The sequence below is a fragment of the Hypanus sabinus genome, chromosome 10 (genome assembly GCF_030144855.1).
Source record: "Hypanus sabinus isolate sHypSab1 chromosome 10, sHypSab1.hap1, whole genome shotgun sequence".
Classification (NCBI taxonomy): Eukaryota; Metazoa; Chordata; class Chondrichthyes; order Myliobatiformes; family Dasyatidae; genus Hypanus; species Hypanus sabinus.
In genome coordinates this window covers 15,100,354-15,116,842 of record NC_082715.1, presented here as the reverse complement: position 1 = coordinate 15,116,842, position 16,489 = coordinate 15,100,354, and the positions used below count along the sequence as shown (strand labels likewise).

Here is a 16,489-nt window from a genome sequence, read left to right as displayed (position 1 = left end):
GTCAAAAATGGCAAGATTAGGGAATCTTGAATGATAAAGGATATGCATCAGAAATAAAAAGAAAGACCATATAACCATATAACAATCACAGCACTGAAACAGGCCATCTCGGCCCTCCTAGTCCGTGCTGAACTCTTAATCTCACCTAGTCCCACCTACCCGCACTCAGCCCATAACCCTCCACTCCTTTCCTGTCCATATACCTATCCAATTTTACCTTAAATGACACAACTGAACTGGCCTCTCCTACTTCTACAGGAAGCTCATTCCACACAGCTATCACTCTCTGAGTAAAGAAATACCCCCTCGTGTTTCCCTTAAACTTCTGCCCCCTAACTCTCAAATTATGTCCTCTCGTTTAAATCTCCCCTACTCTCAATGGAAACAGCCTGTTCACGTCAACTCTATCTATCCCTCTCAAAATTTTAAATACCTCGATCAAATCCCCCCTCAACCTTCTACGCTCCAATGAATAGAGACCTAAATTGTTCAACCTTTCTCTGTAACTTAAGTGCTGAAACCCAGGTAACATCCTAGTAAATCGTCTCTGCACTCTCTCTAATTTATTGATATCTTTCCTATAATTCGGTGACCAGAACTGTACACAATATTCCAAATTTGGCCTTACCAATGCCTTGTACAATTTTAACATTACATCCCAACTTCTGTACTCAATGCTCTGATTTATAAAGGCCAGCGTTCCAAAAGCCTTCTTCACCACCCTAGCTACATAAGACTCCACCTTCAGGGAACTATGCACTGTTATTCCTAGATCTCTCTGTTCCACTGCATTCCTCAATGCCCTACCATTTACCCTGTATGTTCTATTTGGATTATTCCTGCCAAAATGTAGAACCTCACACTTCTCAGCATTAAACTCCATCTGCCAACATTCAGCCCATTCTTCTAACTGGCATAAATCTCCCTGCAAGCTTTGAAAACCCACCTCATTATCCACAACACCTCCTACCTTAGTATCATCGGCATACTTACTAATCCAATTTACCACCCTATCATCCAGATCATTTATGTATATTACAAACAACATTGGGCACAAAACAGATCCCTGAGGCACCCCGCTAGTCACTGGCCTCCATCCCGATAAACAATTATCCACCACTATTCTCTGGCATCTCCCATCTAGCCACTGTTGAATCCATTTTATTACTCCAGCATTAATACCTAACGACTGAACCTTCTTAACTAACCTTCCATGTGGAACTTTGTCAAAGGCCTTGCTGAAGTCCATATAGACTACACCCACTGCCTTACCCTCGTCAACATTCCTCGTAACTTCTTCAAAAAATTCAATAAGGTTTGTCAAACATGACCTTCCATGCACAAATCCATGCTGGCTACTCCTAATCAGATCCTGTCTATCCAGATAATTATAAATACTATCTCTAAGACGACAGGTATAAGCAACTGAAATTGAGCAAGTGTCTTGAAAGTGAAAGGGAACTCAGGGAATAAACTAAGAGGGTGAAAAAGTGTCATGAGATATCCTTTGCAAATAAGATTACTCTCTAAATATTAACAGCAGCTTGAGTGCAACTAGAGAAAGAATAAAGCCAGGGGGTTTGGGGCAAGGTGAATACCTTTCATCTCTCTTTATTCAGGAGAGGGACTTAAAATACAGTGTGTTCAGGGAAGGCTTGTCTGCAGTATTAAGATGGGGGAGATGATAGATATCACGTAAAACATAAAAGTTGATAAATTCCCAGGATGTATGAAATCTATCGTAGAATACCATTGGAAGTAAGAAAGGAGAAAGCTTGGGCCCCAGCAGAGATTTCTGCTTTATGTTAGTCATTGATGATGCATCAGAATACCACAGAACAGTACAGCACAGTATGGACCCTTTGGCTCATGATGTTGCGCCACCCTTTTAATTTACTCCATAATCAATTAATTCCTTCCCTCGAACCCATCCCATAACCCTCTTACCATGTGCCTACCTAAGGGTCTCTTAAATGTTAATATATTTGCCACTCTCAGTAAACGTGGAAGAGCAGAGAATGAATCTTTATTTGCCTATACTGAATTCAGAGTGTAATTAGTTCAACTAAAATATCACAGTACAATCTAAACTGAGAATCAATGAGTAAATTACTGGTGACAAGAACAGTGAAGGACACCTTCAGCTAATCTTCCAAAATAGACTGATGGGATTTGATCAGTTTTCTGTTTACAGGATATATGTGGCTTAATTGCAAGTAAATGTCAATATTATCGTCCTACTGTTGTACCTTGGATGGACTGAGCAAAATATTAAGTTCTATAGACAATCTTCAATCATTTCTTCATATGTAGTGAATGGAACTGGGTAAAATCAAAGCTCTTACAGCCTGAGCCAAATCATCCATATGACACATCTGATAGAAGATCACAACTACTTCAAGTGCCTCATCAATGCATAGGTTGAAAACACAAGAGATTCTGCAGATGCTGGAAATCCAGAGTAACACATCCAACACTGGAGGAACTTAATAGGTCAAGCAGCAACTTTGGAATGGAATAAGCAGTAGACGTTTTGTGCTAAGTCCCTTCACCATGACTGAAAAGGAAGGGATAAGTCAGAGTAGGTAGATGGGGCAGATTGCCAAGAGTGAAGCTGGTAGATCTGGGATGAATACATTTTATTTGACATACAAAATGCCTTGTAACGTGATGATGGATGTTCCTCATTATAAAAATAGCAATATTCCACCTCGAGTTGTGCTGGGCACTTGTATGACAGTTACTGGCAGACTTGCTTTTGAAAGGAAGAATGATGAGGATAACATCACTTAAGTTTAATGTTAGAAATAGTTTGCTCGCCATCTGTCATGGATCAGTTCTGGCAACAATGTCCCTCAGTATCTGGCCAACTTAGTTATCAGTCATGAATAAAACAGTCTATTCCAACCACCCATCCAGTGCATTCTGCCCTGGACTACTCTCAGCGCTTCTTCCAAACATGGGAAAGTTCTGATTCACAGATGGAATGAATCAGTGTACTGGAGCCAGTATTCTGGTTACCCCCCACCACCCCCACATTCCAAGACACAGGGTTAGTAAACTGGGAGCATGCACGATGGATCCTGCAAGCTGCCCTCAGCACACCCTCAGACCGCACTGATCATTTACGCAAATAACATATATCACTATGCTTTAACGTACATATGACAAATAAAGGCAACCTTTGATCTTAAATCACCAGTGGCTTTTTTTTTAGCCATATATCACCTGATGCTCCAGTAACGTTACCTTGAGTCAACAATAAAGAAATGCAAAGCCAAAAGCTACAATTATTTGCAAGGGGAAGGACATACCAAGGGATTACGAAGTTACTATCATTCTGAGCTCACAGCAGCAGTTTGTTGATTGAATGGACTTTGAGATGCTCTCCCAATTTAGACACAGGCGCTAACTGCTCGGGACATGGATTTGCAAGATCAAACTGACTTGAGTGCACTTCGGGTCCTCAACCTAGTTTCATTACGTTTTGACACAACCGACAGGCCTGCAGGAGCATTTCAAAATGCAGTCAAGACCCAAATAAACTGCTATGGCTCCAGAGTCACATATTAGCCAGATCAATTTCGGGTGGCAGATCTCTGGGAGGTTTTATGATCATAATTACTGACTACAACTGTTAAAAAAAATGTTTATTCAAATAATCAATTCCCAGATGCCATAGTGGGATGTGAAGTTATTCTTCCAGACATTTATTGTCTCTTTGAATTACCAATCCAGTAACTATTGCAATATTTTACCAACTCCAAGCTGGAGGAGCATTTAGAGTCATAGAGTGATAGAAAAGTACAGCACAGCAACAGGCCCTTCAACCCATCTAGTCTGTGGCTAACCATTTAAACTGCCTATTCTCATCGACCTTCACCGGAACCATTTCCCTCTATACCTCAACCATCTACGTACCTTCCAAAATTCTCTTAAACCTTGAAATTGGACCTGCAAGCACCACTTGTACTGGCAGTTTATCCTGCACTCTCATGACTCCCTAAGTGAAGAAGCTCCCCTGATGCTTCCCTTAAACCTCTCATCTTTCACCCTCAACCCATGACCTCTGGTTGTAGTTCCACCCAACTTCAGTGGAAAAAGCCTGCTTGCATTTACCCTGTCTGTATTCCTCATAATTTTGTTTCTTACCTTCAGAGCTTCATTAATTATGGCTACCCCTTCAGCTGACATGTCCCTAAACCTGGAAATCCTTCTATAATTCCTTCAATTTCTCAGACTTTTATTCTTACAATCCTACATTGATCAAAACTCCAATTAAGACATTAAAGATACAACATGGCATCTTTGATGTCCATTTCGGTCTGCTTTACTATTAATTATAAAATGCAGACACTATTCATTTGAAGGGAAGATGCAGAAAACTTAGACACAGCCACCTTCCACAAACAGAATATTTAAAAACAAATTGAGCGAGGATTAAATAGGGACAGCACGGTGATGTAGCTAGCAGAGTGGCTGCCATACAGAGCCAGAAAGATGGGTTACCCCAGTCCTGACCTCGATCAATGTTTATGTGGAGTTTGCATGTTCTCTCTACCATGGCATCTAGGTCCTGAAAACAGAATACTGGGAGTTAGGAAGAAAGCTGAGAAGCAGGACCTCAAGGGTAGTAATCTCAGGATTGCTGCCTGTGTCACACAACAATGAAGACGGGAATAAAATGAGGTGGTGAATAAATGTGTGGCTGAAGAACTGGAGCAAGGGAAAGGGATTCAGATTTCTGGATCATTGGGACCTCTTCTGAGGCAGGTACATGTACAAAAGGGATGGGTTCACTTGAATCTGAGGGGGACCAATATCCTTGCAGGTAGGTTTGCCGGAGCAGTTGGGAGTGGTACAGGGATGGGAACCAGTATGATAGAGCTGAGGATGAGCATGCAGGTTTAAAGTAGATGATGTAATGTAATATGAATATAAGGAAGGACATGTCAATGACAGAGCAAAGAAAAGTGCAGACAGAACAAAGAGTTGAGTTGTACCACAGAGGCAAAATTCATAAGGGCAAAGCATGCAAGACTGAAGGTGCTATATTTAGATGCACGTAGCATTAGGAATAAGGTGGACCAATTAGGAGAATGGGCAAAGAGCTGGCAGATGGAATAGTGTCACGAATGTGCTGAGGTTGGAGAGGGTTCAAAGTACAAAGGGCCTCCCCTCCTACCTAGGGCACCAAAGTTAACCCACCTTCCCTTTTCAATAGTACTATGTGGATTTCTTTTTATACTAATCTGAGAGAAAAGTGACCTTATCTTAACATCTCATCAGACAATTTACACAGTTCAGGCAGTCCAGCAGTCTTACATCAACGTGTCAGCCATTTGGGCAAGTCAGTTCTGTTAACTCAACTTTTCAGTACTGACACATTACAAGACCTTTAACAATATACCCAAGGAAAAATACTTGAAATGGTGCTCATTTAATATTTAAGGGTTTAAAGATAGAAGTCATATACTGAAAGACAAGTAGGGAGATGAAAGCTGTTAAAATGCTGATGTGTTTAGAGTGAGCATGTTTCTCCAGAGAATGGAATCAATAAACAGTTCATTAATGAACAAACACAACGTCTGTTGTAATCACAAAAGTTCAGCACTAGGGACTGAGTAGGAAGCTCAGTGAAGTTCTGCTCATACTTGTAAACAGAGATAGCAGAAACCCCAGCAATTTATCCCATCAGTTTTTGGATTAGAATGTGCATACTCAATCACGCGAAGTCAAGTAGGAATGGCCAGAAGCTTTCTAATTGCAAAGTAGAAAAAAAATGTAGTGTTCATTAATTTGTATTGTGCAAAGGCAAGTCTTTGAACTGAAGTAAGCAACATTAGACATAATGATTAATACCCAAGTGTGCCTCAGCAACTATCTTTTCAATTCACTTGGCAAATATTCAAATTTCTAGCTTGGACCAAAAAGAAATATTATCTTAACAGACTGATTATGCATAATTTTATTTTTGACTATTCAAGCACACAAGTTACTCACGGTACCTGTGTACTCAAGGGGATTTCTACAGCAAAACATAAACTGTGAAAAATTACTTTTAGATACACAATGCTTAACTTTCTCCCATTTTACCAAAGCAATTCAGGAAATTGCTTGCATTATTTAAAAAAATGATATTTAAAATTGAAATTTTACTAATGCAATTTTTGCACTACTTATTCAACAATTTAATATATATTCATACTATAATGCACAGATTTTCCTCCCTCTATTATTATGTATTGCATTGTACTGCTGCCACAAAGTTAACAAATTTCATAACATTTGCCGGTGGTATTAAACCTGATTCTAATTTAAAGTTGTTTATTGAGTCATAAATTGATATAGTAAATGAAATGAAAGAAGTAGTGATAGATTCAAAAACCTAAATACCTCCTAAATCTGAAGGACCATTGTCTCAGGCAATGCCAAAATACATTGTCGATTTGCAAATTAGTTGGATATATCTTAAGTTCAGACCTACCAATATCTGTTTCTCACTTTATTATCCATTATTCGGTGTCTATTATCAGAAGCTTTTTACATTAACTAGTACTAGATCAAGAGATTGCTGTATCATGACAGTGCATTACCTTGCATACTTTAAAATTTTAATTTCACAGCATGTATAGCTCCCTGCCCAAAAAAGTTAGCAGATCTAAAAGCTTGGAGGGTTTGGGTGCCAAGGAGGTGGATAATGTAATCTGAAGAATGGAGATGTGAGGAGCTTCAGGAATAGCTTTCACCTGAAGTCAATACGGCCAACACTGGAATTTAGGATTCATCCTCTGTGCTTTTGACCTACTGTAAGATTACAATACTTACTTAATTTTTTCCATATATTCCAATGTGTTCTGGTTCATCATATTGGAAGGACTGATGTGTAGCTTGAAGTCTGGCCCAAAGTACTCAAAATAGTCATTATATGGTAATTCTAATATGGGAAAATAAGAATACAAGTTTTAGATTACGAGAGCATCTAAAATACATGAGAACATTACTAATGAAATATTCATATGATTATTTAATAACAAGGGTAAAGAAGGAATTCTTTTGTACTGCAGGAATATAACTGAGGACTAAATAAGCTGTGCTAAATTTGATTTGAAAAACAGGAGAAATATTGTGGATGGTAGAAATCTGAATTGACAACAGAAAATGCTAGATACACTGAGCAAGTCATAGAGCATTGTGAAGCAAGGTACGGAGATAACATTTTAAGTTGCTGACATTACATTAACTCAAAGGTGACTAAGAGCGACAAAAACATTTAGTCTCTAAGGGATATAAAAGCAGAAGAAAATTGAAAAAAAATCATGAAGATGACACTTACTTATTGAGATATAGCATGGAATATGCCTTTCTGGTTCTTTGAACCATGCCAGCATGCAATCCCTGATTTAATCCGAGTCTAATCACAGGACAATTTTACAACGACCAATTAACCTACCAACAGGTACTTCTTTGGATTGTGGGAGGAAACTGGAGCACCCAGAAGAAACCTACACAGTCATGGGGAGAACAGGCAGCAGCGGGAATTGAACCCGGATGTCTGTACCATAAAGCATTGTGCGAGCCTCTACACCACCATGCCGCCCCAGATGTCAGAATTGGGAGGATATTAATAAAGTATAGATGGTCTTAGGTCCTTATCTCTTCAAACAAGATTAGAATATTGATCTAATAAAACTTTTAAATTATGAAAGGCATCAATAGTATTTGCACTTCTGGTAAAGTCTAAGATTAAGTGCCAATAAATTGCGAATATATTTAAATTTTATCCTGCAGACAAAAATGTATTATCTTCTGATTAAACTAGCTTTATTTCCAGAATGGATACTTCAAACCATGCAAATTTTGTATCAATTTTTCTTATCTGCTCAGTATCATCAGGAATCCTACTGAAATCATTAAGTAAACAAGTAAGATTTTTGCTTAAAGTTTACAAGCTCAGAGTTAGCACTAATAAAATTATTTCGTGTGCAATAATTACCATTTGGGATTTCTGTATCCAGTGCTACAGCAGTCTCATATGTCCAACAACGAGCAACATTGCGGATTGTATATCCTCCACCTCCAAGCATCAGGAGGGGCAAGTTGAAAGTCTTCATGAATTCCACACACTTAGCATGACCTATTGCAACAAAGAGTAATAATCTAAAATGGTGTCCTCTAAAAACCATTAAGAGCATGCTGTGTCTTTCAATAATGAATGCATGCATGAGAATTCATTACAACATATGGTAAGTGTGCACATACCCTTTAGTGTGAGATTGAAACATCCAAGTCTGTCTCCTGACAATGAATCAGCCCCACACTGTAGTACAACAGCACTGGGCTGGTACATTTCCATTACCTTGGTCAAAATCTGCATTAAAAAGTAGAACAGGTCAGCTCTTTATACTAAATGGTACAATTTATAATGCATAATCAATCACAGAACAGTTAAATACCTACAAAGTTAGAAGAATATTCAAGAAACTTACTGGCTTAAATATCTGTTCATAAGATTCATCATCAATTCCATCTCGTAATGGGAAGTTAACAGCATAATATTTACCTTTGCCTGCCCCTATGTCCTGTTGGTAAAAGACAGACAAAATCTGAAATTAGTCATAATTTGGGACAGAATCATTACTGATACAATTCAATCACTTTTCATGCACAAAACATCTGTATATCAAAATATTATCTTCAGATGATATTAATCTATTTATATTGTCATAATGTTTCCTTGACTATTTTGACTCTGGACCATGGCAACTCCAAACAGATGTTACATCTCTTTATAACTTTTCTGTTAATTGTTAGGTTTGACTCAATAAATTTCTTAATAAATTCTTGAAACAAGTCACGAAAGAGGCAATCAAGTCAAGAGATGTTCATTGCTGCAAAAACATTGCTATACTATCTTTTTTCTTTACATACTTTAAGGAGAAGTGTGAGGTGGTACACTTTGGAAGGACAAACTCCAAGGCAGAGTACAAAGTAAATGGCAGGATACGTGGGAGTGTGGAGGAGCGGAGGGATCTGGCGGTACATGTTCACAGATCCCTGAAAGTTGCCTCACAGGTAGATAGGGTAGTTAAGAAAGCTTATGGGGTGTTAGCTTTCATAAGTCGAGGGATAGAGTTTAAGAGATGCGATGTAATGATGCAGCTCTATAAAACTCTGGTTAGGCCACACTTGGAGTACTGTGTCCAGTTCTGGTCGCTTTAGTATAGGAAGGATGTGGAAGCACTGGAAAGGGTACAGAGGAGATGCTGCCTGGTTTAGAGAGCATGGATTATGATCAGAGATTAAGGGAGCTAGGGCTTTACTCTTTGGGGAGAAGGAGGATGAGAGGAGACATGATAGAGGTATACAAGATATTAAGAGGAATAGACAGAATGGACAGCCAGCGCCTCTTCCCCAGGGCACCACTGCTCAGTACAAGAAGACCTGGCTTTAAAGTAAGGGGAGGGAAGTTCAAGGGGGATATTAGAGGAAGGTTTTTCACTCAGAGAGTGGTTGGTGCACGGAATGCACTGCCTAAGTCAGTGGTGGAGGCAGATACACTAGTGAAGTTTAAGAAACTACTAGACAGGTATATGGAAGAATTTAAGGTGGGGGGTTTTATCGGAGGCAGGGTTTGAGGGTCAGCACAACATTATGGGCCGAAGGGCCTGTAATGTGCTGTACTATTCTATGTTCTATGATCGTAGCTTGAATAATAAAAGGTTTAGGTAGCAGAATGGATTACTTCAGGTTTTGAATGCAAAACATTCACAAATCATCTGGATGTATGCATCATTGGACAATCAAATGGATTTTTTTTAAAACTACAGATACTACCACAGTACTGTCTCACCATATGGCAGATAGTGGCACTACAATATAATCTGCTGAGCCATCGTGCGAGCCTGCGGATTGTAGCAGAATTGTTGTGATTGCTACGATACCTGGCTAAAACCCAAGTCACACAGAGCTAAGGGAAAGGCTTTCATATACAAAATCATAGCTAAGTGGGTAATGCATTTTTAAATTAACTATTCCGCATTTCTTTTGATTTCTTTGGGTCTCAGTTTACCATGCCAGATCATGCTGGAATTAGCCTCCCTGTCCACAGTATCCTCTTACAAAATGGATGGAAGGCTGAATTCAACCCTGCTTCCCTATGTCCTCCTGAAAAAACAAAGCTCACTGCTAGCAACATCCTGATTTTAAAATAGTCTCTGATAAAAACAAACTTTTTTGAAACTGTTTTTTTAAACAGTTTTAAACAGTTTAAAATACTTTATAAAAGGCTAAATACAAAGTTCTATCTACACTTCCTCTACAGTCTACTGAAACAATTAAATCTGAGATACCTTTTACTTCACTAACAGTGGCTTTCTTTTCACCACTGTTAGCCACACTCTCAACCTCGTCTGTCCATTTCCTTGTATTTCGCAAAAGGCTTAAGGATTGTACTTTTTCCCTCTTCTTCCACTCTAAGAGTATTCATATTCATTAGACCAGCCTTCATAATTTACACCATCTTGAACATGATGCCAATACTAGAAACATCTCCCTTTCACCATTCTCTCCTGCTAGTCCATTCTCTCTGCAACTCTCTGGGTCACTTTTCTATTTCTACTAAAGCCTACTCTCCATGTAACACAGGAAATGCAACAACTGCTCTTTTACCTCCTCCCTTCCCATCACTAAGAGATTCAAATACATCTTCCAGTGATTCGGTAATTCACTTGCACTTCTTCCAACTTAATTTGATACTCAGATGCAATCCCCTATCAAAAAGAGAAACCCACATATTCGCTAGGCAAGACACCTAGGTTCAAGGTGTAGGGTAACCCTGAGCTTTCAAGTGCCTGTCACTTTAATTCTCTATCCCAATCTGACCATCCTGATGTCCTACACCGTTCTAATGAATCTCAATGCAAATTTGAGGAACATCATATCACCTTTGTTTATTTGTTATTTATTGAGACACAGTGTGGAATAGGCTCTTCCAACCATTCAAGTGGTGCCACCCAGCAAACCTTGATTTAACTAGCTGCTCTTCACCAAACTGAGGCCGAGGTGGTGGACCTGTTCCGGGCTCCATGGCTGAGGACTCACTTTCATTCTAAATGCTATTTGCTTACTTTTATTGTTTGCACTATTTGTTGTTTTCTCCCTGTGCACACTGGGTGTTTGTTGGTCTTTTTTACTAATGGATTTATTTAGGTTTCGTTTCATGGCTGCCTGTAAGGGGACTAATCTTAAGGTTGTATAGTGTATACATACTTTGATAATAAATGTACATTGAACTTTGAATTAATCACTGAACAGTTTACAATGACCAATTAACCTAAGAACCGATACGCCTTTGGACTGTGGAAGAAAACTGGAGCACCTGGAGAAAACCCATGCATTTTACGGAGAGGACGTGCAGACTTCTTACAGACAACATCAGAATTGAACTCCAACCTCCAATGTCTGGAGCTATAATACTGTTTCACTAACCACTATGCTACCTTTCATCAGGACATGTTGAAAACCTCAGGATTTCACAATGAATTCAAGAATTTCAGATATCTACCATTTCCAGTTTGTGCCCAGCTTTGTTCTGATGAAATGTCATTAACAGTAATGCTAACTGCGTTTTTCTCTCCAGTCAATCCAACATTTCTTTTTAGATTTCCAGAAACTCCAGTCTATAGCCCCAACACTGCTTATTTCCTTCTCCTCCGCCTTCAATCTTTTCCTTCCATGTACATCTCCTCCAGATAAATCTATAATCATTCTTTCACAGTTGGTAACAACTACGTCTGAGTTACTCAAACTGTCATGTTCTGCACTCCATCACAGGAATTACTCTTTGCTGTCTTCAACTCTTCCTTCTCTACAACCTAAAACATGTAGTTTCTAACTTTACCTCAGTTCTGATTTAAGGCCCGAAGTATCACCTTTGACTACTTCTCCACACTTAATGCCTGACCTGCTGTCAACCCATAGGAGTTCCTGATTTTACTTCAGATTTTCAGTATCTGTCGTTTTTATTTTGCACTTACCCGAAGATCCCCCGTGCCAGGGAAATATTCACCATACTTATGGAATGATACAGTCATTACACGATCTGTTGTATAAAAGGCCTCTTCCACCCCATCTCCATGGTGGATATCTATGTCAATATACAAAACTCTTTGATGGTATCTGCAGAAAGAGACAATATGCCCTATTGAATGTGTTATGAAGAAAGGTACTCAAATGGAACATCGTGACCCAATTAATTTGCAGCCATTCAAAGAGGTTCTTCAGAATCCATCTTTACAGCATCCATGCACAGAAGCATCCCAAGATTCTCAACAGTAGTATCATCAAACAAAAATGATCCAAACATAAGCTAGAATAAACAACTACAAACAGAAGAGATTCTGCTGATGCTCAAAATCCAGAGCAATGCACACACAAACTGTTGAAAGAACTCAGCATATCAGGCAGCATCTGTGGAATTGACGTTTTGGGCCAAGAGCCTTGGATCATGGTCCGAAACGCTGACCATTTATTCCCCTCCATAGATGCTGTCTGACCTGTTGAGGATAAATGCTTAGTCAAAGATTAGCATTTAAATTATTTTAAAACTGTATTAAATGAAGAAAGCAAAGCAGAAATATTACTAAATTTTTTGAGGAAAGTTGAAGTTTGTGCCTTGATAATCGAAGACCTAGATTCTAAAGGTGGAACTATTACATTTTAGGTTAACTAACAGGCCAAAATTTGAGGACCACAGATACCTCAGTTACAGAACTGAAGAAGATCACAAAGGTAGAGACTCACTTCAAATCAAAATGGATAATTTTCAGAATGTGTTTCTGTTTAACAAAGAGCTAATACAGGCCAGCTATTATAAATGAATTGACCCTCATGAGAATTCAGACTTAGGAAGCCAAAACTATACAGTAGGGCTAGGGAAACTGACTCGGAGGGTTTTGGATTAGTCAAGTCCACAAGCTACAAAAGCATGAGATAGGATGAGCTGAGGCAGAAGTAATTTCTGGCAATGTTGCAAAGATGGAAATAAAGATCAGATTCTGCAGAAGCTGGAAATCCAGAAAAACACAGGCAAAATGCTGGAGGAACTCAGCAGGTCAGGCTGCATTTATGGGAAGGAATAAACTGTTGATGTTCTGCGCCTAGACCCTTAATTGGGACTGGAAAGGAACAGAGAAGTCAAAAATAGGGTGGAAATATGTGTCATTTGACACATTGCTAATCTATCAGGATTCTTATACTGGAAAATAGCACAACAGTGCAAAACTTTTCTTGTAATTCTTCTCAAGTCATTTTTTTTATTAATAGCATTGAATAAGTTTTTATTAGATACATGTAGACCAAACTGCCAAGTCAAGAATAAAAACATTAATGATTGGCTGTTGGAATAGGATAGAATTTCTATTTTTGCTTCAAATGTGGCTTCAGTCTTTAATTGTTAGAATATCTTGTGGGTGAAACTTAAGGTTCAATAAGAGACAAAACAGACAGAAGCAGTTAAGCAACTTGCTATACCCCTAATTGTTTTCCCTTCCATTGAAATCAATGGAAAGCATGAAAGGATATGGGAAGAAGGCAGGGGATTGGGGCTGAGAAGGAAATGGATCAGCCACGATGAAATGGTGGAGCAGATGCTTTGCGCCAAATGGCCTAATTCTGCTCCTATATCTTATGGTCTTATACAAGAGTTTTAAACATCCACTAGTCCATTCTACATACAATTCAATCCCCATCTCACTTGCTGCCCTTTTTTACTTCTTTAATGGAAGTTTAAATTTAATTGGCCAATAGGTAGGAAACTAGCATTTCCTTCTAATTTTACTGCCTTTATTGATAATGTTTATTAAACTTTCATATGGTTGGCTTCATTGAACAGCTAAATTGGACTTTTACAAAATTGTAAAGGGAGAGGGAGTGAATTGCAGTAAGGTATTAATATACTAAGGTGAATCCTGAGGTGAGGAGGTTTGTCCTATTAACAGAGACTCAACTAATTACCCTATATTCACTGGAGTTTAGAAGTGGAGCATGGTATTTTTGAAAACATCAAATAAAGATTGATGGAATAGATAAGAGGTTGCTTCTTCTGGCTGGAGAATCTAGAATTAAAGGGCATGATAATTACAAAAGAGGGAGAAAAGGGGATACAATTTCTAAAGTGGGTGTTGGATATTTTCTATTCTCTACAAGCACAGACGCATTGCTAAATTTAATTATGAATAACAAGATATTGGTTGAGGAAATAATTTGATACAAGTGAACATTTTGGGACAAGTAACACATACAAAATGCTGGTGGAATGCAACAGGCCAGGCAGCATCAATAGGAAGAAGTACAGTCGACGTTTCGGACTGACACCCTTCGTCAGGACTAACTGAAAGAAAAGATAGTAAGAAATTTGAAAGGGGGAGGGGGAGGGGGAGATCCGAAATGATAGGAGAAGATAGGAGGGGGAGGGATGAAGCCAAGAGCTCGAAAGTTGATTGGCAAAAGGGAAACACAGCTGGAGAAAGGAAAGAATCATGGGACGGGAGGCCTAAGGAGAAAGAAAGGGGGAAGGGAGCACCAGAGGGAGATGGACAGCAGGCAAAGAGTGATTGCGACAGGGGCAGAGAGAGGAAAAAAAGAGAGGGGAAAAAAGTGTGGGGGGGGAGATGAATAAATAAATAAGGGATGGGGTAGGAAGGGGAGGAGGGGTATTAATGGAAGCTAGAGAAATCAATGTTCATGCCATCAGGTTGGAGGCTACCCAGACCGAATATCACGTGTTGTTCCTCCAACCTGAGTGTGGCTTCATCTTGATAATTTTGGGATAAGTGATCATAATACGATGCTATTTACAGACTCATTGTTAAACACTAAAGAAAATTAGACATAACAAGACAGAAATAGAGACTTTTATAATGATGAGAAGGAAGCTGGCCAAAGTGAAACAAAAGGGAAGACTGACTCCAACGAAATCAATATTGGGATAGCTTTAAAAAGACTTAAAATATATAGAACAAATATACATCATCAAATTCAGTCTGATAAATAATGATGCTACGAAAAATATTAAGAGGGCACTTGGAATCAATCTTTTCTTAATCACTCATTTCTACATTGACAAAAATGTTAAGATGAAGAGGGGAAACATGACAAGAAAATGTTCACTATATTGCAACAAATTTTATTTTACTCATTAAAGGAGGATTGTTAAATAGGATGTGAGTTCTGAGGGACAATAGAAATTGGTAGATATAATTAACAACTAGTTTGATTTTGCATTCACAGAATAAATAAACGCTTAATCCATAAAATATTGTTAAGAGGTATTAGAAGGAAAAATACTGATATTGGCAAATTGAAGGCAAAATAAGTACTCAGACTATAGGCAGTTTGTGGAAATTATTTAGGGTGGTTGGAAGAGGAGGGATTCAAAGTGGAAAGAAAATGGGAAATTCAGGAGTTCTCAAGACTACTGAAAATGGCCAATAAAACAAACAGTTTATAAAGGGAACAATTAGATAAGTACTGTGTAATTGCAGAACAGTTAATTCAAAGTATGGAAAGCAAGGAGGTGCACTACTGTGCAAAAGTCTTTGGCACACTTTGATAACTGGAGTGCCTAAGATTTTTGCACAACACTGTAAATGATTACCAATATTAACAACAACTTAATAGTCAGATATTGTTGTTTCAAGAGCAAATAAATAAAGGATGAATATGGATATCTTTTCATCATGTGCTTTAAATCAAATCAAAATTAACCTACGCAGGAAATAATGTAAAAATATCAGCTTGCAGTACTGTGCAAAAGTCTTAGGCATCCTAGCTACATACATTTTTTATACAGTACTGTACAAACTTACTTTCCATACTTTTAATTAACTGGTCTGTGCAGTACTGTAGGCAAAAGCAGGAAGCTGAAATTGTAGAAAGCATTAAATATCTAGACGAGAAGACAGCAACGTGATTTTTAAACAGGTTATGTTTGAAAAAGTAACACACACAAAGTGCTGGAGGAGCTCAGCAGGTCAGGCAGCATCTATGGAAAAGAGTAAATAGTCAATGTTTCAGGCAGAGACATCGATTATTTTCTCTTTTTCATTGATGCTGCCTGGCCTGCTGAATACCTCCAGCATTTTGTGTGTGTTGCTTTGGATTTCCAGCATCTGCAGATTTTCTCTTCTTTAAGAAAACAGAAGCAGAGTACTAATAAAAAGGAGAAAACTGAATTAAAAACTAGAAAGAAGGGCCCTATCAGGTTTTTCAAAATATTTACAAGTCAGTCACAATGGTACACAGGAGAGTGTTCTGGCACAAATCCTGTGCATTTCAATGATGCATATATTTAGTGCTGGCGCGTGACCAAGTGGTTAAGGCGTATGTCTAGTGATCTGAAGGTCGCTAGTTTGTGTGTGTCCTTGAGCAAGGCACTTAACCACACATTGCTCTGCGACAACACCGGTGCCAAGCTGTATGGGTCCTA

At 38.6% G+C, this 16,489-nt stretch overlaps 1 protein-coding gene across 1 annotated transcript in view; it reads right to left on the bottom strand.

The window, feature by feature from the left end:
* LOC132400467 (histone deacetylase 2-like) overlaps positions 1 to 16,489 on the bottom strand; it is a 74,637-nt gene that overhangs the window by 12,791 nt on the left and 45,357 nt on the right. Inside the window, exons 6-10 of the mRNA XM_059981455.1 lie at positions 12,039 to 12,180; positions 8,490 to 8,582; positions 8,263 to 8,371; positions 7,997 to 8,137; positions 6,829 to 6,937 (exon numbers count right to left, since the gene is read on the bottom strand). Coding sequence (XP_059837438.1) covers positions 6,829 to 6,937; positions 7,997 to 8,137; positions 8,263 to 8,371; positions 8,490 to 8,582; positions 12,039 to 12,180 — 594 coding nt within the window. The remainder of the gene's footprint in view (positions 1 to 6,828; positions 6,938 to 7,996; positions 8,138 to 8,262; positions 8,372 to 8,489; positions 8,583 to 12,038; positions 12,181 to 16,489) is intronic.